General features: G+C 38.4%; 1 protein-coding gene across 2 annotated transcripts in view; it reads right to left on the reverse strand.

The window, feature by feature from the left end:
* VCAN (versican) overlaps positions 1 to 21,856 on the reverse strand; it is a 108,617-nt gene that overhangs the window by 14,361 nt on the left and 72,400 nt on the right. For both annotated transcript variants that reach the window (XM_030512325.1, XM_030512326.1), the window contains exons 8-12: positions 14,336 to 19,846; positions 12,393 to 12,506; positions 11,682 to 11,795; positions 5,805 to 5,963; positions 4,949 to 5,031 (exon numbers count right to left, since the gene is read on the reverse strand). In XM_030512325.1, coding sequence (XP_030368185.1) covers positions 4,949 to 5,031; positions 5,805 to 5,963; positions 11,682 to 11,795; positions 12,393 to 12,506; positions 14,336 to 19,846 — 5,981 coding nt within the window. The remainder of the gene's footprint in view (positions 1 to 4,948; positions 5,032 to 5,804; positions 5,964 to 11,681; positions 11,796 to 12,392; positions 12,507 to 14,335; positions 19,847 to 21,856) is intronic.

Raw genomic sequence — 21,856 nt, forward strand, 5'->3', positions numbered from 1 at the left:
CTTTTCCCTTAATACAAAAAGGGAACTGTTGCTACTGCCAAAGTGTTTTTCATGTGGTCCATCAGCTCCACAACATGAGCTCACCTCTCCCAACTACTGGAAACACTGAAAAATAATTTCTTTCAAAAACAGAAAAAATAGAAGGAAAAAAAAAAAAAGGAAAAAAGAAAAAAAAAAGAAAAAAGAGAGAGAGGGCAGGAACACATTGTAGGTGAGAAAAGATTGTTTCTTCTCATAGGGATACTGTACAGCAAATCAGAACAAACTAGTTTCATACGGGTGGCCAGCAACGGATTCCACAGTTTGGCATAATTATAGCTTCTTTTGTTCTGCATATTGGACAAGGTAGCCTAAGCTTAGCCAAGGAGCTCCTTTGAAGAAGTGCTCTGACCTTAGCCAAGAAGCTCACAATTTGGGGGTTTTTTTGACAAATTGTAAAAAAGACAAACATAATCAAACTGGCCTGGCCAATAAAATTCAATGAAATCAAATATCAGTTACCTGGAAAGTAATTTGTTTATGAAAAGTAGCACCTGGACTGGCTTCAGGGCATGAGAGGTACGACAGAGCTACTTTATTCATGTTATTTTGCACTTTTCAACCTCAGTCTGTGTTTGGGTGCAGCACACTGAAAAGGTGTCTTTTACCAGGAGATGGTGAGACTTTATTTAAACAACTCAATCCATTGCACAAGATGATGCCATTAAACTGCTGAGCAGTTTTAAATTAAAAACCACTTTACAATTAAGAAATAAACCTGCCAAGATCCCCTAAAAGCATGCAGATAACTGCATCAAACACTGCAGTGATGTAGACCAAAAAGTCTCCTCAAGTTCTCTTTGCAGGAACAGATCCTACAGTACTATGATTCAGGAGTGTGCCCATTTCTGTTTTGTTAGGATAACTTTCCTTGTCTTAAAAGTTCCTGTTATGAAAAACAGGCAGACAGATATGGACAGATGTCATGTGGACCAAAAAGTTTTAAATATAATTCATTGTGTTGTCATTGAATTTAATTGCACTTGCTTCATTATTCAAGACACCAACATTTTCCTTGAGGAACTCTGAGAATCAGAACATGTATTTACAAGATCATTCTTCATTTATTCCAAGACTTGTTTACTGGCAATATTTTTGCAAGTTAAACATAAATTCCAGTTGATACATGAAAAATGTGCAGGAGTAGAGGGTTTTTTTGACTGCTTCTGCTTTTGATTAAATGCTAACAGCCAGATTTTCTATAGAGGTTAAAAGAAAAAAAAAAAAAAAGTCAAAAATCAAAAGTGGCTGACTATAGTTCCACTACTAGTCCACTACTAGGCACCTAAAATGATTGCCTGTTTTCAGTAGGGCTGTGAGCCTGACAAGGGTACTTTTTATTCATTTTAGGTTTCCCAGTAAGAATCTTAATTCTATATGCTCCCTTTGGTCTCATTGTCCCACATGCCTTAAAACACAAACAAACCTCCCATAATACTGAAGGGGCATGAATTGATCTCATCTGGACGCTATACAGAAAGTGAATGGTCCTTGCTTATTTGATTGGTGAAACTATCACTCACTAATTCATGAGGTAAGGGAAATTTCCACAACCTTATCTGAGAATTTAAGTTTTCTCACATTACTAGGCCAATGACAAAGGTGAGTTTATCACCCTTATCTCACACAAATTGACAAGCATGTGCCCTGGATTTTGGGAACCAAAAGAAGTGAGACAGCACAAGATTTATGTGCCAGTGCTGCATGTGACTCCAAAGTAGCTAAGTAGGTATATGTATATCCAGTAGCTCACAACTAGAAATAGAAACAATAGAAACAACATGCAGTGCACTTGGAAGTACATTTGTTGGTCTCCACTAAGGACCTCATGTACATGATTTGTCCAACTCCACTATTTAATGGTGGCTGGCTTTTAGCTTCAGTTTAAAAAATCTCGAGAAACACAACTTGGCATGAGCTGAAAATGTCAAATATGGGTAATTCCCTTCCACTGAATTCATTGGTTGAACAACCTTTTAGGTGGAAAGAAAAGAAAAAAAAAGTTACTTGATCCCTTTTCCAAAAATTCCTAATAAAATATGTGCCAACATCTGGCAAAAGAGTTCCTTTCAACTGAATATTTAAGTTGTGGGTTTCCTTACGTCCATGGGAAAGTAGTGCAAGCATTGTTCCATAACCTCCAGTGGTAGAGCCTGTGGTTCAATGATTCCTTATTCTAGGGTTTGTTTAGGGTTTTTTTTTTTTAGTGGTTCAGAAAGAAAACTGGCCCAGCTGCAGCACTGGGAAACGATTCCACCCACAACATGTTTTGCTGTTGCTGCTGTTGTTTTTTGTTCTTTTAATGAAAAACCAAAACATCGGAATTCTTTTTTTTTTTTTTTAATTCAAACCTAATAAAATCATGTAAGCATGATTTTCAGATGAAACCAAGCTGTATTGGCAGAAAACTCGACAAAGTATCAAGATGAAGATGAATGTACATCACTTGTAAATGACACAGCCTATCTAAGAATATAATGACTTTTCTGATAGTATCTCTAAGAAAACTCTTATATCAGGGGAATCCTCAGCAGATAAGAAAATTTCCTGTATGCCAGAAGTGTTGAATAGAATTGTAGATAGATAATATAATGTGGGAGAAAACATGGAGCTGGGCAACAAAGTTAGAAACAGCTGAATTACAGATGCGCCCTGGTATCTAGAACACAAGAACTATTTAGATTTAGGTTTTCGCTATATGCATGAGCTGCCCCTAATCTCAGACATTCAAGTTAGAACCTGAATGTTAAAGTAATAATTCTGATTTTTATGATCACAAATTATATTAATGCATTTAATGCTACCATGACTGCTCTTCACCTGCAAATACATAAACGATGCAACATTTTGACACACAACGCATTCAGATTTGTTGGAATTTTAAGACATATTCAGGGAAATACATTTGAGGCAGATATATTTAATAATGTTATTGTTCATATTAATTACTAGAGAAGTAATAAATCACTGTAACTAGAAGAGTGGTTAGGAAGTATGAAAAATGAGTTAAAAACTAGGGAAAAGGAGCAAATGAAGAAGCTGCTCAGAACCATGGTATCCAGAAACCATATGGAACAAGTTATGAGGGGAAGCTATTGAAGCAATGAACATAAGTGATTTCAAGAGACACCTAAATTGCTTCCGAAGGAAGAGGCAGAGGGGAAGTTGTTAAAAAGAAAAGAAAAATAAAGTGGAAAAAAGATCAATCGAATGAGAAATCTGTTGGACAGATGGTCTTACTTTGTTCTTAAATATCTTCATTTCATAAAATTGAAAATTAAAGTAAAAATTTAATACTACATTTGCCCAGTAGCCTGAATTAAAAAAAAAAAAAAAGGAAAGAAAAGAATCTCAGTCCTAATTTAGTTTCATTGAATTAATCATTCACTGACATACCAAATTTGTCTTTGGAATATATAAGCATGTATCTTGTTTTAGGTTTCCCAGAGTAAGATAGGCTGCCGCTTCAGGCACTACATTTATACCCAAATTCATCTCACCTAATTTCAGATCCCTTAGTGAAGGATAGGCTCCTTGACCAACTACTGCAGATGGCCTGAACCACACCTGAGCTCCAACCAGACCTAAACCACCTTCAAGTGGGTGCCTATTACTGTCAGTGAGGTGTAAGAGGACACATCAGGAGACAGAGGATAGCTCATCCAGAATGAGTACAGTTCAAGGTCATGGCTCATCTTGTGCTCCCCAAAATACACTAGGATAGGGAAGATAAAATGATGAAATGAAACTCTTCTGCTACATCCTGCAAGACTTTGTGACTCCAAGCACAAATGAGTTCACTGGTACCAACACAGATGCACTGAGCCATCCGTCAGGGCAACAAGATATTTCGTTATCTTTTTCTTTTCTACCTGACAATATGGTAGTTTCCCCAAGAAATGGCTTATTTACAAGCCATTTTAGAGGACTTTAAACTTCTGGTTATTTACATGAAATGGTAATAAATGAAGCCTATTTTGCCCTAGGTGTCTTTCTCCATAAGTTGTAGCCACATGGTATGCAGAAATGATCATTGCGTGCATGTGTGAGCATGTGCATATGTGTTTCCAGATGCTTTCTGCTTTAAGAATTCACAACGGGAAAGGAAAATAATAAGCATAACCAGTTTGTTCATTTGGTTGGTTGGTTTTTTATGTAGCGTTCTTCAACGAGTATTAAAGAGCAATAAATCCCCTGTCCCTTCTACAAAACACCCTGTTTTGAGTTGGAAAAAGCTCAATCATTTCTTCTATCCATCAGCTCTTTTATCTAGGCTAGTTAAAGGTGGCTAGAGAGTGTTCTGCCTCTCATTCTGCTGATTTTCCTTCTTGTTTTAAGGCAATAAGAGGCATCAACAGCATCTTAAATTTTTATGGACAGATTATTGGTTACAGGTCTCCTGAACCACCTAAGAATGGCTGCTTCTCTATTCTAGATGTGGAGCTGCCATACAGACTCGAACAATCTCCAGCAATACTTGAGAGGCTCCTTTGTCCACTCCCACAGACCCAGCAAACACAAGGGCTTGAATGTCATATCCTCATCAGAAAAAAACATGTTTTTCCATATACAGAATGGAGAGAAGAATTGCCACATGAGTCCTTGTATAGGACCAGAAGAGTACAAGCCAGGCCTAGCAGAGATCCTAAAATTACAGTCTCAGACTTGACTTTTTATTGTTTAGAAGCTTTGCGAGCTCCCACATATAAAATAGTAAGAACTAAGAATAAGATTTCAGAACTATGCCACCAAATAGTAGTTATCCCAGAATAAAAGTCTGCTGGCTGTTTGCTTGGGTGTATATTTAGTGACTGCATTTTTTCATACAGCTTCCCTTGTTGCTGGTGGGAATTTGATAAGCCACCACAAAAAGAAATGAACGAGTGATTTAATTTCAAAGGCATCTTACCAGCGGGCTGCCATCAGTCCAGCGGAAATCACGTTCAAACATCTTGTCATTGAGGCCAATCCACTGGTAGTCATGCCCAATGCCTAAGGAACCAGAGGATATTTTTATTAACCTTCCCCTAAATGGAAGAGATTTCACCAAAGAAAATTCAAAGAATTTGCACAGAATGAATCAGACATCATGTTCTTAAGATTCTCCACCTCATTATGTAAACAACTATTTACAGACTGGTTTTCAACTTTTCAGTTTTATTTTGGAGTGTCTATAAAAATGCAGATTCTCACCTAACAGTTTAAAACAAACCAGTCTCTTCCCTTCTAATGGAATCTCCCTAAGAAGGCAGATTAGTTTCCTACCTGAGTGCATTTGAGGGGAAGGGGCAAAAAAAAAAAAAAAAGGGGAAATAAAAGAATAACAAAAGCATGTATTTTAATCTAAATTTTTCATGTTTTGGCCATGACCACAATGACCAGCATTGTCTAGATTGTGCAACAAAACATACAGGAACTCCTTCTTTATGCCCACTTAATACAATATGTGGTCATGTCGTCATCGATGTCACGTGCACAAAGGTTCCAAAATAAAAAAAGTTTCATCAATTTCCAATGCCAAAACACTAGTTCTTGTTCTCATCCTCAAAACCTAAGTGTTTTCAATGTAACAAATAACTTAATAGCGATAGGGAGCTTGCTTTGGCTGCAGAAGTAAACATGAAGAACACAAAGTGTGCCTTTTAAACATTCTAAAACTATATTTTAAGATGGAAATATAAAAGGCTGAGTGATCAGGAGGATATTTCACTATCTCTGAGCCCTCAGTGCCCATTCTTGTTTAGAGGAATCCTAACAGTACATACGGTTCACAAAGATCTGCTCCTCATGAGACAAGATGCTTGTCAAGTGTGCTCCCTGGAGACGGCATTCCCTTTCAGCTGTGTCCCACGTACGTCGATGGGCGAAGTATTTGTAGCACTGTCCTTGGAACTTGTGCCAGCCATAATCACAGGTCTCCGTGTCTGTGACAAGCAAATAAATCACTGTCAATGGGTGTGAAACACAGGCGTGTTCCATGCAAGTAGATGGATTTTCCGCAAGGCAAACATTCAAGAAGATACCTACCCATTAAGTAATACAAATGCAAACCTTCAACACTCATCTTTGAGACCTCACTACATTTTCAGGTAGTTCTATTTACCCAGTTTCAGTACACGCTGCAAGAATATTACTTATGTAAGGAGTATAATTGCAACCGGCAACTTTGTAAACTTCCACTCATAAAATTGTGCTGTGTATGGACAAATTCAGGATATCTTCAGTCCATAACTCTGGATAAAGGAAATACCCAACAAGTTTTATCAATCTCCAAACAAACCCATGTCTGAAAGCAACTGTCTGGCCTTTCCAGTGATGTAGATACATTCTGGGTATGAAATTGTATTTCTTCTTTTCAGTGAGTCAATATAGTCAATAGTCAACACCATGGTTTGGCCAGAAGGGATCTTTCTACGTATAGTACAGAAAAAGCCACATACTACAGACCATGCCAAGGATATATGATTGCAAATTCTTTACCAATGATATTTCTCAGGTTTGAGCAGCTACCAACTGAAAGACAACTGTGTAATAATTTTTCTCACAAAGCTGTTTCTTAATTTGTAGCAGAAAGAGGACATTCACATCCTGAGGCACCAAAGTGTATATATTTTTTTTTTTAAAGTGTTTAAATCTTCCCGGATAAAAACTAAACTGCACATGTACATAAACATTTTAAAATGCAAACAACATATCACTTCAGAGGCTTACCAGAATTTCTCTGACAATTTCTGGTAATGCTAATAACACAACAATCATTGTCTTAGGAGTCTGGCATCAAAAAACATTTTCTGAAAGTCATCAGTACAGACATAAATGTACCAAATACAAAGGCATAATAAAGCTTACAATGATTATCTCTGTTCCACAAGTTAAGCTGCAGAAAACTGCTTGTGCCTTGAGTAATCCCAGCTATGACAAAGGAATGTAATCTATACTACCAACTTCTTAGTTTTTTATCTTTTCCCTCTTTGTATGCTGTATGAGGTACAGGATGCTTTAATCTCTTTCATCCAGGCCATTTTAAAGTTTAGTCTGCCTCTGGCTTTCTAGAACATTTGTTTAACCATACGGTGCTGACTAACAGTGTTATGTCCTTTGTGAAGGCTCTTAAGGTTTTATTATTCATCTTGTTCAGGGACTGCCTTGTCCCACAGGAAAGAAGTCAGATAATAACAAGCAGCATTGCATGCTGAGAAAATCGTGGCCAGAGAGCATTTCCAGGCTATTCTAATCAAGCTTTCCCTGGCTTCTGCTAGGGAAGAAGTGTGTAATTCAAGTGAAGATCTACTGAAAGGCACACAGGGGAGGCAAAGAGGCTTGAAAACACAAAACCTAGAAGACTCAGTTCAAAGACTTACATATAGTGGCCTGAACATGAATCATAAATAATAAAGTTTCTTTTCTTAAGATAGAAGATGCCAGATGGTGACATAGATACTCTTAGTTGCAACTCATGCACTGCAGTGCACATACAGCTCCACCCTCTTATCATATATAGCACATTATTTTCCAAAAGGAAAAAGCTGAATAACTCCTGCACCTGTTTGTAGCTTAAATCTACAAAGACAGAAAAACCAGGGCTGGAGGCAACAAAATACACAGGATTTTTAGAAGGGGAAGAGAAGTTTTTTGGGTTATTTTGGCTTGGGGGGTGGATATTGTTGGTTTGTTTGGGCTTTTTTTGAGAGGATAGATTGATGATAGGAGAGGAAAAAGAAAGGGGAAAGGGAGAGTCAGGAGGCTAGAGCATGAAAAAGGCAAATCAGGCAAATAAAAATGTGGGGACTGTTTCATCTCTGCAGTACTTTGTCCTGTGTGTGTATCTTACTACATTAAAAACACTGAAAGGGTGACACAAAGGTAAGGCCTCCACACGGGTATAAGTTTTTAATGCCTTTACTGAACCAGCAAAGTCTAATTGCAGGTGGCTATAAATTTTCTGAACCAATCACCTGTGAACAGACTAGGTGCAAGCGCTTACTGAATACAATACTCCGTGTTCATTGTATGCTTATCCTGGGAGGTAATCACACATTTCCTTAACCTTTTTCCAGAACGTGATGGAAAGAGTGAAATCTTGTTTGCCATATTTATGATGTTTTAAAAGTTGCCTGGATAGTCTTAAGATTTATGACAATTTCCAGGCTTTTTCAGTGATGTGTGCAAGGAGTTACTTACACAGCTTCTGTTTTCTGTAACTGGAATTGTACGTGTATAACAACATCTCTAAACACTGCATTAAGAAAAAATCTCACTTTAGGTTTAAAACATAGATACACTTTTTCAACAGCTGCAATAAGCTGCTGACAGTAGGTCCATTGTCTTTATAGAAATTCCATAAGAGGCTTAAAGAAAATAAAGACTGACCACACAGGTACTAGAACATAATGAGACTCTTACTCAGTGGTGAATTTTCTTTCTGACTGTCTGCCTTCAGTTAATGAACAAATGCCTAAGGCCCATTAGCCCACACACCTTGAAGAGAAACCCATTTTCCTGTGAAATATTCAAAATAAACCCTTTTCAGCTGAAAGGCATCAATTAGAGACCATCTGTTTTCAGAAAGTATCTTTGCTGAGCCCTTCTCAAATACTTCCATCCTAAGCTACCAAGCTCTGGGAACAAAGTGAATCAAATGAGACCGGAATAATCACAGACATTTGAACAATGAACTTGGGTTGTAAGAAAACATTCTTCCTGACACATTTTTAAAAAACACCCCACTTTTTTGTTTTCAGAGCCTGGAAGAGAACAGCTGGTTGTATTATCTCAAAGAGGCATGTCCCATAACAAACACGTATGTGCCATTCTGGCACACAGGCCCATGCATGCAGCTGCATTTGGTAAATAGGCTAGCCTAGTGCACCTGCAGAGATCCTGCAGCCAAGAAAGCCAAATCTGAATTTTAAAACACAAATGCTGTTCCTTGAAAGCAGGTAGACACCAGTTAGAATAGCAAAAGCAGAAAAAGGAAAGGAAACTCTAGCCAGCCAAGGAAGAGGAAAATCTAAACAGCTGTTCATCCAGTTCTTATAAAGAACATTTATCTGAACACTGAGAGCTCTCATAATGGCTTTTCACAGAGGGATGGGCTTTCACAATGGAAAGACTGATGACTCTCCCAGAGTAAGACTCACATCAAGATCTACTGCAGCCTGCAGTCATGCTTTGAAAAAGTGTTTTTGGGATATTCCTGCATTTTAAGAAGCGATGTTCAAATGTCACCAAGCGACATGCAGAATATACATCTGTACTTTGAAAAGATACATGTGGTGGGCAAAAAAGGGTATTATCTACCCAGAGATACTCCACTCACTTTTAATCTAGTCTGAACCAGAAATGATGCTGGATTACTGAGTTACCAATCTAGTTTAAAAAGGAAACACCCTCAGCTGCTCTATTTCTAGCATCGGACCACTTTAGCTCTTTTCAGGAAGAAGTTCCTGGGCTCAAATTACCTGCTGCACTGTTTCCACTTGGCAACAGAAATGTCTCTCTGGGAGCCAATTACATCTCACTGAGTTGCAGGACTGCATTCCCTCACCCTATCTTGGATAACCCTGAAGGCGCCTCTAACTTGTGCCTCCTGCAGGAACTTCCTGATGTGAAGCTGCACTGTCATGTTATCACAAGCCCTCCTAACACTGACACAGGCATAACACATTAGCTGAAGATCCCTTCGTCTAGAAAAGTCTCATGAGGGCATTTGGATGAAATTCTGAGCTCTATGTTTTTTCTACACCAGTGCTGTGGGACCTGGACATGGTGGAGTTGTCCTCTACTTTGAGCTCCGTTTCCAGAGGCAATGCATGCTCACTGCTACCGTTGCCTCCCATGGCATTCTGAATACTCAGCACTGTGCCTAAGACAGCTCTTCAGCTTGGCTTTTTTCAAAACTTTCTAAAACAAATAGTATATATATTGGAGGAAAAAAACCTACAAAAGTAATGAAATATAATCTCAGTGTTCTCAACTCCACCTTTCCTGTGGCACCAAGGTACGCATTCTGTCGTCCTGGCTGGTCTTTAAATCTAGTGAGGTCAGGACTGATGCCTTGAAATAAAGCCTGCTTGCCAGACAGCCATGTCTGAATTGCCAACACTGTTTTATTTTGTCTGGTGGAGTGGAAATTTGGCACTAAGTGCTTTTCCTAAGTCCCAAACCACTGTAGGACTTTAAGTGGAGGAAATTTAAATTCCAAAGCTGAGCGAGCAGGGCTCTGGTTCTGATTGACAAATGAGGAAATGTTCCCATTAACCACCTAAAATGTGCTCTCAGGTTGGTCATAAAAAGCAGCTGAAAGCTACCATGGTACTCAGAGCTGCTCTCTATTATAGATTTGCTGGAACGAGGAGGAGGAGGAAGGGAGTGAGAACATTTATTTCTTTTGTTGTGAAAACACTGTCAGTTTATAATTTGGGAGAACAGATTGGGAAAGCCCTTTCAAATTACAAGATTAGCCAGTCTACTGAAAAAGTTAAACAGTGAAAAGCGCTGGAGTTGATCAGCTTCAAGAGTTCTCAGCTCTTACAAACAAATCTCTATGGGTTGAGCTGGAAGAGTTTGCAAACTGCCTTTCACTGAAGATGAGAAAAAAAAAACCCATTAAAAAAAACCCTAATGTTAATTAAACAAATTCAAAGGTCTAGTTCATTCACCTGTGACCAAAACCATTCAGCTGAAGGAAAAGAGAAAAGTATTTTCACAAGCTTTGGAAAGTATCCTTAAAAACACCATTCATTTTTCCCATAGAAATACCTTCACTAATTTTACTGACAACAGATTTTGCTACCCTACTCCTCCACCTACATTAACATATTGAGTAATCTTGCACTGCAAATATTTCTTGCAAGTACAGTGGGATTTCTTGCAGGCAGTGTTCTAACAATTACAAAAACTTGGGTGTTTAATCTGATTTCTGCTGTCCAGTTAGAAAGCCTTTTACAACTTGATTGTAATTGTGATCCTGCACCTACTTTCCCTAAAATAATCACAGAACAAATCAGTTTGATGAAGTTGTGAAGGCTATGGTCCCCAGTGGATGGGTATATAATCTGGCACATTCAGTAGACTATTCTTACTTTTTAGTAAAGCCTGTTGGAAGTGATGGGTTCTGATACATCTTTCACACCGTATTTTATTTTTTAAGAGAGAAGCTTGATCAGAGAGTAACTCTGCTCCCACTCATTATCCCACAAGCATCACTACAGTAATGAGAGCACCTTGTTATGTGTCTTCCCAGTAATTTGTAAGCCAATAGAGGCAGGCTGTACTTGCCTTGAAGCCACCTGAAAACTGTGTATCTGTTATTTTGACACAGAAGCTCCCCACTATAACCATTTATATTTGGTACAGCAGTAACGTTACTTCCAGTCAGGTTAGCGCATAGATAGAGTTTGTTCTCATCCATCTGCTAAAGATGGTGCAGTTGTAACCTTAAGCAAAGAGTCCTGAGCCAGAAATCATGGGAGTCTAACATAGCCAAAAATTGTAATCTCTCCTCACCACTGATGGCCCCCCACATTTTTACCGTTTCTTCAATCCTCTCTTTTTTAGGAGGGTTTGTCTAGTTTCGCCAGAAGAGTATTGAAATGGAAAGAGATGATCTCAATCACCACAGATTAAAGAATACACCTTACCTTGTTCACAAAGAGCACCTATATAACTTGGAAGACACAAGCAAGTAAAGGTATTGAGGCCATCTATACACGTGGCTCCATTCCGGCATGGGTTAGACTGGCATTCATCAATATCTACAGCATAAAAATAAAAGTGTTTTTATAATCCATCCACCTCGTAGAAGGGAAATGTTCTTCATACCTAGTCATGCAGTCATGACTATGACTGGACCTAGCCATATGAGGACCAGTTCAATCCAGAATTATTGCAAAAGATCGAAGGGAATGGTTTATTTGCATGATAACTGATTTCGCGATGTCCAATCTTCCTTCCTCTTCATTCACAAGCCAAGCAGCAGTTTCCTTAGGAAATGTGATATTACTAATCCACAATTTTATATCCTGCACTCTGATTCCTGAGTTCTTAAAAACTATCCCAAATATTAATGTTTATTTGGTTTTATGTGATGTGCTTATGAATTTAATGTAATGAATTCTGGGTCATGTAGTCCATTTACAACTCTTACATTTGTGTGTGTACATATTTGTGCATTCTATGGGGAGAGAGAAAAGGGGTATAAGTGGATCTCCTTCTCTTTCTTGTTCTCTTCTTAATAAGGCCTTACTATAGAATTTTTCAAATGTATTCTTCGACTTCAAAATACAGCATTTCTGCAGATCTCATGTATGAAGGCTTTATACTCAAGAAGTGTCTAGATTGCATCAGCTTACCTAATTCACACTGCTCGCCGTTGAAACCTGGCAAACATGTACAGATGTAAAATGAACCACGTGGATAGCACGTACCACCATTAAGGCAGGGATTGCTTTTGCATGGATCTTGGCCTGTTGAATGAGTAGAAAAAGGAAATTGACTCTGTAGCTTCAAGGAACTGGTGTCTTTTTGATTTTTTGGAGAAAGACATCATTCTTCATTTCTGCATGGATGTAGCAGGCTTTACTGTTGTTACAGAGACTCTACTAATCTAATAGACTAAGGATAGTAAGATCATTTTATATAGTAGTAAAGCTTATTTTCAGGCATTGTTATTTTCAACTTTAACAACTTTAACAACAACATGGCATTTACTATGAACCAGTATAAATAATTTTTAGAATTACGTTATTTCATAGCAATTTGCACTATATTTTGCAGCCATGGTATTCTATTGAGGATTTAGTTTGCATGACATGGTAATTAATTATAGCTGAAAATAGTTAAACATATGCAAAATGAATGGAAAATGCTTGCCTTTTTTTTTTTTTTTTTTTTTTTGAGCAGTGTTAGTTTATATGGAATGATTGGGTACACAGAACATACTGGCTAGTTGCTGTTTTTTCATTTTCTTGTATTTAATCAATCAATGCCCAAAAGGTAATTTCTTTGAAAGAATACTTTCACACATGCATATTTCCCACCTTTCTTAAAAACATGTTTCAAGAACACAAATAAAGGTACTGAATACATTCTTAACTGAATTAAACATTAAGATAAATGCTTACCTGCTGTGCAATCCCCAGTTGTCATGGGAGTTACCATTTAAATAGCTTTTCCTTGCAGAGCTTTATGACTTCTAGTGATGTTTATTTCAGCTGAGTTTAGAAACCTAGGTATTTGCATTTTATTTAATGCCTAGGAGCAGTTAACAAGTATGCACTAGATAACCATTTCTGAGCATCTCAGAGTCAGAGGATAATGAGGAAGACAGCCCTTTTGACATACAAGAAGAAAGCCTTGGCTTTGGAAACTTAAAAAAATGGGAGAGTTCTGTAACCTAAATTAATTTAAAGACATGAGAAAAGTTTAGATTTTTGTTTACATTTTTCCAAAACAATCTGACCATGGTTTACGAAATAAAAGATAAGTAACATCTATTTTACCCTTGACAAATTAGACATTCAAAGATGTCTTCTTAAAGTACTAAGTTCCCTATCTAGTCACTGTAGAGCAGAAGGTTCAGTTGGAAGCCTACACGTGAAAATTCTGTCTACATAAATTTGGGATTGTAATTTAGTGGGCAGGATTTTGCTTTGGAGGTTTTGAAAAGAGTGACATTTAAATGACATTTAACTAAAAGATCTGCAATTTATAAGAGACAGACACTGTATCAACCATTGAAAGTTACAGACAGGCTGAAAACATGAAGTCTCAGTTTTCTCTTGTCTGAAAATTTATCTTGCAGGCTAAGAGAAATTAATTTTTATAGAAAATTCTGATCCTAAAATACACACTAGATCCACTCTCTTAGTCAACTGCAAGATGTTATAAAACGACCCTGCCTATAAATCAATTTTATAAGTACTGTCGTCATGCCAACACAGAAAAGCTATCAGACAAAATTATCTGAAATTGGAGAATTAAATAATTACAGCTGAATTCTCTACCACAATGAATGTTACCTTCCTATCTTTTAGAACTGGCTGGTCACCTCAAGTCTGATCCAGAGCTCCACAATGCAAACACTCAGGAAAAGTCAGTGAGCTTGAGATTTGGTCCTCCCATCCTCCTTCACTTTACAAGGGTTACAATCATCTGGATTTCAAAGCTTGAGGCTCGCAAGTTCTGCTGTTATTTTACACAGTGCTCTGATTGTCATACCTCTTGTCAGAGTTAAGACACACATTTACATGTACCACAACAAACATATACAACAGTGATTGTATTTGGAAGTTACCTGGAATTTGCACTGCTGTGCCTTCAACTGAACCCACACTGGTGCCAATCAGGAAATCTGATCCATTAGTGACTTCGGGAAGGGAAAATGGTGAAGTTACAAGTTCAATAGTGTTTGGTTCCTCAGAGCTTATTGTAGACTGCTCGTTTTGATACAGACTATTTCCAGGGGCAAAGCTGTTTGTTGCAATGTTAGAAGAAATTGTTGTGATCTCCTCTTGACCAAGCAAAGCTGATTGTGTTTCTGTGCTTACATCCAAAGGTTGTGAAGATGAAGCTAGCATTGTAACTGCTTCCTGGTCAGGCCTAAATACTTCACTTTCAATGCCATTGGGTGAATCTGAAACAGGTGCAGAAAAAAGCCATGGGATCTCTCTCTCGGTACTTCTGTCATCTTCTTGACGGGGATTGTTCACTCTCCCAGAGGAAGCTTCAGCTTTTACTGTGCTAACACTTGGAACATCTGTGCTCACTCTTTCTCTGAAACTCAGAAAAGCAGTAGGCAAGACATGTATTGACGGAGAATCTCCAGACACAGTAGCTTCTTCCTCAACAGCCACATCAGTTGCAGAGGTTTCTATCTCCTCTATCCTGTCTGTTACAAAACTCTTAAAGTGAGGAGCACTTTCAGTAGTTGTGTTTTCTGAAACAGGCTTGGGAGAAAACTCCAGCAGAGAAGACTCTGTCCTAACGAGAAGATCTGTGGTGGGTGGTTTATATGTTGCTGCAATATCAGAACTGACCTCTTTGAAAGTTCCGTCTGATGAATGATCAGGCTGCTCTGAATCCTTTGAAGATGATGTACTTGGAATGATTACATCGGAGTACTCAGATATTCCATTAACCAACTGAACAGTCACCGAAGATTTAGGAGTTTGAGGTACAGAATAAAAGCCTGAATCTGTTTCTTCATACTCTGCTGATGCCGATTTTGTGTTTGTGTATACTGTGGGATGCTTTTCTTCATTCTTGCTAGATGATGCAGTTGTCAGTTGAGATGTATGCTGTGTGGTGACAATACTTACATCAAGCATGTCAGTTGTCAAAGCCTTTTCTGTCTCAGTCGTTAAAACTGGTGTAAGAGAGGAAGTTACAGGCAGCTTATCATCCAGTTCTTCTCGCTCCATTCCAGAAAAGCCAGAGACAGAGATTGTTTCACTTTCATCTGCTATTACTTGGTTGTTTGCTGAAGTATTCAGCTTGTAGTTGTCATCTGTTGTGCTTGTTACAACATGTTTAGGCTCATGAAGCACATGAGGGCTTGCCAGTGATGGCGCTGTAGGAAGGAAGATGCCCAGTTCAGAGAGTTCAGTAGTGATTAGAGTTTCTGTTGCAAACTTCATTGTATTCCCTGAATCCAGATCCGTGCCATCTGATTTTGGTCTGTGCCCAGCTGTTACTGACTCACTGCTTGGTTGACTTGAAGTAGTTGAAGAAAGATTATCAGATCCAGGTGTCTTCTCTTTGGTTACGAATATTTTAAGTGTTGGTTCGTATTTCTCCTCCTCAGCTGTCATGCTATCATCACCACCATATGTTGACTGTATAACAAGGTTTGGCATTGTCTGCACACTTATTATATCTTCAGGCATTGATTTTGAGTGATCCATGTCTATAATAGTTGTTTCTTCTGATGGGATTTGAAGTCGCTCTTCAATTAGTGTAATATCACCATAAACAGAAACATTCAATATAACACTTCTTTTATCATCAATCACGGGGATAATTTTCTCATATATCCCAGTATCACTTGTTAGCTCTTCTGATGTAGCTGTCTTTGGTTGAACAGCAGATGGATTTGCCACAATCTCTTTATCTTCTGTAAAAAGGGATGCCAGTCCTGTGATGACAGTCTGTGGTCCATCTATCAGTGCCTCTGTTGTTGTAACTTCAGAATAAGCTTCCCCAGGAACACTAGATGAAGCATTTAGTTCTACTTTTGACACAGGGGGTACTGATAAATGAGTAAACATACCCGAAGATGAATCCAAATCACCAACCCAGCCAGACCCTTCTCCAGAGCTTTCAGGTAATACCCTGCCCGGCATTTTTGTTGTTGAGGTTACAAGTGGTCCTTCTGTTTCGAGATTAGGAGTTCCACTCAGTATTACAGAAATGGGAGTTACACCATGTTTAATCAGTAAATGTAAAGTTTCCTCTTGAGAAACAGCTTTAGAAGTAGATGGTGTCCCACCTGTTTCATTTTCTCGTTTCCTATAATTAGTTTCCTTATCGTGAGGTTTTTCAGTCGCAGCAAAATAATGTGTCATCTCTTTAATCTTTTCAGAGGTGAAGCTATTGGAACTCTTTTCTGCTAACACTGGAGAACTCGTGATCACTGAGCTGGGGAACTGGTTTTCTGTTTCTAACAGCAGTCCAGCTACAGCACTTGTAACTTCTTCATTAACATCAGAATTTGATTCAGTGCTTCCTCTGTCAAAGTCTTGTGTCCTGTCAGTGGAGAGTTTGGGTCCCAAATTTGCAGGATGAGAAGTATGACGATTTAAAGTACTCATGATTTCTTTGACAGCCAATGGCACTGCAGAAGAAATAACAGCAAGGTCATCTCCTGATCCTTGTCCTGAAAATAATGCATCACCGATGAGCTCATTATTTGTTAGCTTTTCTTGCTTAGGTGTCAGGAATGAACTGGGAATATCCTTCATAGGGAAAATACTTTGTACCATCTCCTCCTTTTGCTCTGTATCTGTAACTGCAGAGCTTATGTATTTCCTTTCAATCTTTGCAGGTTCAGTTACTCTGTCATCGTTAAATGGCACAAGTATTTTTTTAACAGATTCAGTTTCTAATTCCTTTTCTTCTGAATACAGACTGACAGTTGGAACATTTAAAAATCCCAGATGTTCATGGGTAGCCTGTGTACTTTTAAATAATGGGTCTGTTGTTGTTTCTTCAGAAGATTCTACAGCTTTTGCTGAAATTTCCTGTGGCCAATCTTCTCCAGAATATACATCTTCCACCAAAGGAGTCTTCGTCAAAAAGTCTCCCACTATCAGTTCATCAATTTTTTTCTCTTTCATTCTCATGTCAGTTACAGTTTCCATTGTGGTTGATTCATGTTCAGTACTTGTAACTAGCTCACCAGGCTCAGTAGTGAAGGCATAATTCATAGATGGTGTGCTGACAACTTTTTTGTCATATTTCTCTTGTGTTTCTGGTTTCCTAGTGGGTGAAACTGCTGGTTTTGTAAATGGTTCAATGAGTGTGTCTGCTTCCCCAGATCCTTGATCAATAAATGGGAAATGACTTCCAAGTATTTCTTTAATGGGTCCATTAGGCATTAGTTCTGTGGTGCTGCTGTCACCTTTGAATTCTTCTCCAGAGCCATGCTCAATCAGGAGAATCTTGCCTAATGAGACAGTTGAAGAACTAACTTCTGCATTTCTGCTTTCTGTAGATTCAACTATTCCTTCTGTACTGCCAGTACCATGGGTCACCATGATGTCGTAAGGGCTGTTACTAACCACTGATTCAGGAGATGATGTGACCTCGCCTGTTTCTAAATCTTCAGTTTTAACTCCTGCTGCAACATGAGATATTATCTCTTTTCTAGAATCAGGACTAGATTTTACTTCAGAAGGAGCTATGTAAGCTGGTTCTGTTTCCTGCTTTTGTTTTCCCAGGTTTCCTGTACTAAACACATCCTGGGGCACCTGACTGGCTACTCCAGGCTCCTTTGTCAAGCCATCTGACCTAGTACTTGAAATTGATATTGCTGATTCATCTGGTCTTGCACGTTCTTCATATTCTATTGTTGCATTCTTCAGTAGAGTGTCATATATACTGTAAACTTTTCCTTCATGCTTTTCTGTTTGTGTTGCAGTGATAGGTCTTAACGGAACTGAAGTCAAAGTAGCAGACTCAATGATAACATCTATGTCTCCAGAACCTGGACCAGTAAATGGGGAGTCAGTACTTACTACTTTTCTTGTGGGACTCCCTGAAAATATGTCTGCTGGTTCTTCTGCTGATCCTTCATTTATAAAAAGCTTCTTCTCTCTCAAGATAGAAATGGTGGTGACCTTTTTTATTTCAGAACTCATGGTACCTGTTATCAGTACTGTTTTTCTGAGGGGGGTGGGCTCTTGACTTACAGTTCTGACTTCGCTAGTAGTGCTCCCAAGTTCATTCAACTCTGAATTTCCCTCTGCAGCAGTAGCTGAGTTTTCCTGACTTGAATAAACAGTGGTTTGCATTTCTTTTTCATTTTTTATATTCTTTTCAGTTACAAAAGAGCTGGCAACTTCTTCTTCTGTAATAAACTCAGACACAGAATTGGTGGCAACAGTTACTTCAGGATTTTGATCAAAAGCGGAATACAGAGTGTTGATTCCTCTGGGCAAAGCAGAAGTGATTCCTGAAGTGGTTATAGAAATTTCTGGTGGCAGTACTGTTCCAGAACCCAAAGAAATATCTTGCATTGAAAGTGCTTCTGTTACTGCTGTTTCTGTTGTCATGGCTGAAGTTATAGTGATGTCCTTTTCCACATCTCCAGACCCTTCTAGAACTATAAAAGAAGCAGCACTCATCTCAGGCTTTGCTGTATGACTGCTTGTTTCCAGAAGACTTTCAGCAGGGGAGTTTGCATTAAGTTTAATAGTTGATATATAATGATTTCCTGGAGTAGGGGATGCCTCTTCTGGTATAAGATCTTTCACACCTATGCTTACTCTAGCAGTATTAAAAACTGCATCCAGAGAAGCAGTTACAGCAGAACCTTCCACAGCAAATGCAGTAGGAGCAGAAGTTATGCCAGAATTTTTTTCACTGTCTTCCTTTCTTGACACTGTCACAATTTCTGAGAAGACAGATCTGGATAAATCAGATTCGGTGGAGCCATCTCCAGAAGATTCGTTAGTAATCAGAAGCAAGTTTTTTGTATCTTTAGTAGAGGTCTCCTCAGTTCCACGCCATGTTACGGACTCTTTATTTTTTTGCAGAGCCTGCTCATATGAAGAAGTAATGGCTATTGATTTACCAGTTGCGGCAACTTCTGCCTCACCACTATAAACAGGTTCTAACATTGCAATATCTGCTGTTGGTTGTGTAACTTTAAATGCCCCTACCATTTCCCCAGCTTTGCTTGGTTGCATAGTACCAGAAGCTTCATTTTCAGGTATTATAAAAGTGTTTGTTTCATTGATTTGAGAAAAGGTTACATTTTTGGAATGTGCAACACTTTCAATTTGGTCACTTCTCGCTTCCTCAGCTTTTGTGCTCTTAGGTGCACCAGTAACTTGTTGCTTTCCATTGATGAACTGCAAAGCTGGAGGAGTTGTAACATCAGTAGTATTTTCACAGTCTTCCTCTTCCTCAAACTCTACAAAGTTTGGAAAGAAAGGATCCAATATTATATATTCAGATGAATCCTGCACAGAGTCTGAAGTACAGGGTTCAGTCTGAGCTGATTCTGCATCAATGTGGGATTCATCTACTGCATGAGGAAGCATGTGGCGACTGAACAGATCCAAAAATTCATTCACCGGATGATCTGCAAAAAAAAGAGAGCTTTTCATAATCCCTAAGTGACAGCAACAGTTGTGCATTATAATAGACATATGAAGTACAAGAAATCCACTGGAAACAAAAACAAACAAACAAAAAATTAGAAGTGAAATATAGTAAATTCAGCAGGTTACTCTATTCACACCAAGTTAAATGCTGTCACAGTGTTTGACTTTCTAATTAAAACCTTTGTGTATATTGAAAGCATTGCTCATATAATGCTGTCCATTGCCATCCATGCTTAATCCTGAACCCACAAGTAAGCTAATTTATCCTACACGATTCAGCAGAGGTAAGAAATGGATGAGATGAAAACCGTATTTAGACCAAAAGACTCTGGTCCCAACCTGCAGCAACTGCTTCCATGGACCTGAGACACCAGCTAACCTTTAACAGAAATCCAACTTAGGCAAAACTAGGCAATGCAAAGTCTAAAATAAATTCAGACATATAGAATATGCCTCTGCAACTCCAATTTTTCTCAATATAAAGTACTTTAAATTCCTAGGAACACCATAAAAACTACATCAATTGCTCTACTTTTTATACTAGGTCAGTAAATAAAGTTATTTTGTAAAGTTGTTGCTAGTTGGTATTGTAAAGCATTATAACGCAAATACGAAAAAATATCCCAGATTCAAAATCAATCGCCATTCAGACAGTAATGTGAGCAAAGCCCAGCTATTTTCTTCTGCTTATTGCTCCCTTTGAATGATTTACACATTCCTACAGATCACAAACCTCTCAAATTTTTTTCTAGGTGGCCAAGCAGACGAAGAAGGGCAAGGAAGTTTTAAGTAGGCAAAGTTTTATCTGCAGAAGCCCTTGCAAATTCCTTTAAGAGTTATGATCCCAAATTCCATAGACACTGTTCAAATGTGTCTTCTCAGCACAAACATCACTTCAAACCATCTGTTCTAGACAATAGATGCTACCGTTATTAAAAAGAGGATACAAGATTCAGCAAAAGGCCAAATTTCAGGCTTGGCCAGCTGGCTTGAAGCTGGAAACTTTGTGCTGAAACTTTATTCCATGCACATATCTTTCGTCTGAGTCTATGTTTACAACTGTTTTCCCCAAAAGAAAATTATTGTTTGCTGGTATAAACTGGTGTCACCGACGGAGCTCTGTCTACATCTGTCAGTAGAGGATCTGAACCAACAATAGAACCCTGTCTTAGACCACTGTCAGCAATGATTGCTCCCCAAAGAACATTTGCAGTATATCACAGAACACAAGTTTTTAAGCAAATCTTCCTTATTAAAACTGTTTATAATATATAAAATTATGAGAAGCTGACAGGTAAACTATTTCATTAGTTTGAAGTAAGCCCCCCACATAGGAACATTTTATAACCTCTATGACAACTGAGCCCTCAGAGATAGAGTAGTCAGGTGATTACTCTGGAAAAGAATGTATTAAATCACATTAAACTGACGCACAGCGCTGTGAAAGGCTTGTGATTCTTTGGCTTGCAGTGTTTTGTGTGTGCAAATTGGCTGCAATGTGGGTCTTGAAAAGGTCATTGCAACTCTATTGAGAATTAATGTTCTAATATCTCAGGCTGTGTTTACAGCTAAACTCATGAAGTATTACTGAATGTTCATTCTGCTAAACCTCCAGCTGAAGAGTAAATGGCAACTTCAGGTCTGTTTTACAAAGAACACGCAATGAGGTGTCCTGAATGCAAGGATTTGATGTGATTTCTAAACAACTTGGGGAAAAAATAAGATCTGTTCCAGTCTTGGAGAAAATAAATCACCTTCAACATTGTGTACTTCCACTAAAATATTCAGTTTGTATGGCACTAAGTTCAGTGTTCCCAGTACAATACAAAAAATCGGGTTTTTACCTCATTTCTGCCTGGCTATTCCATATTACCCCAATAAAGCCTAGTGTTTACTTTGTGCTATGACAGCTCCATTAAATGGCTAGAAACAACTACAATCTCCCTCACAAGTGCTTGTTTTAGAAGTTGTTTTACACAATTCTCGTA

This window comes from Strigops habroptila, chromosome Z (assembly GCF_004027225.2).
Source record: "Strigops habroptila isolate Jane chromosome Z, bStrHab1.2.pri, whole genome shotgun sequence".
NCBI lineage: Eukaryota > Metazoa > Chordata > Aves > Psittaciformes > Psittacidae > Strigops > Strigops habroptila.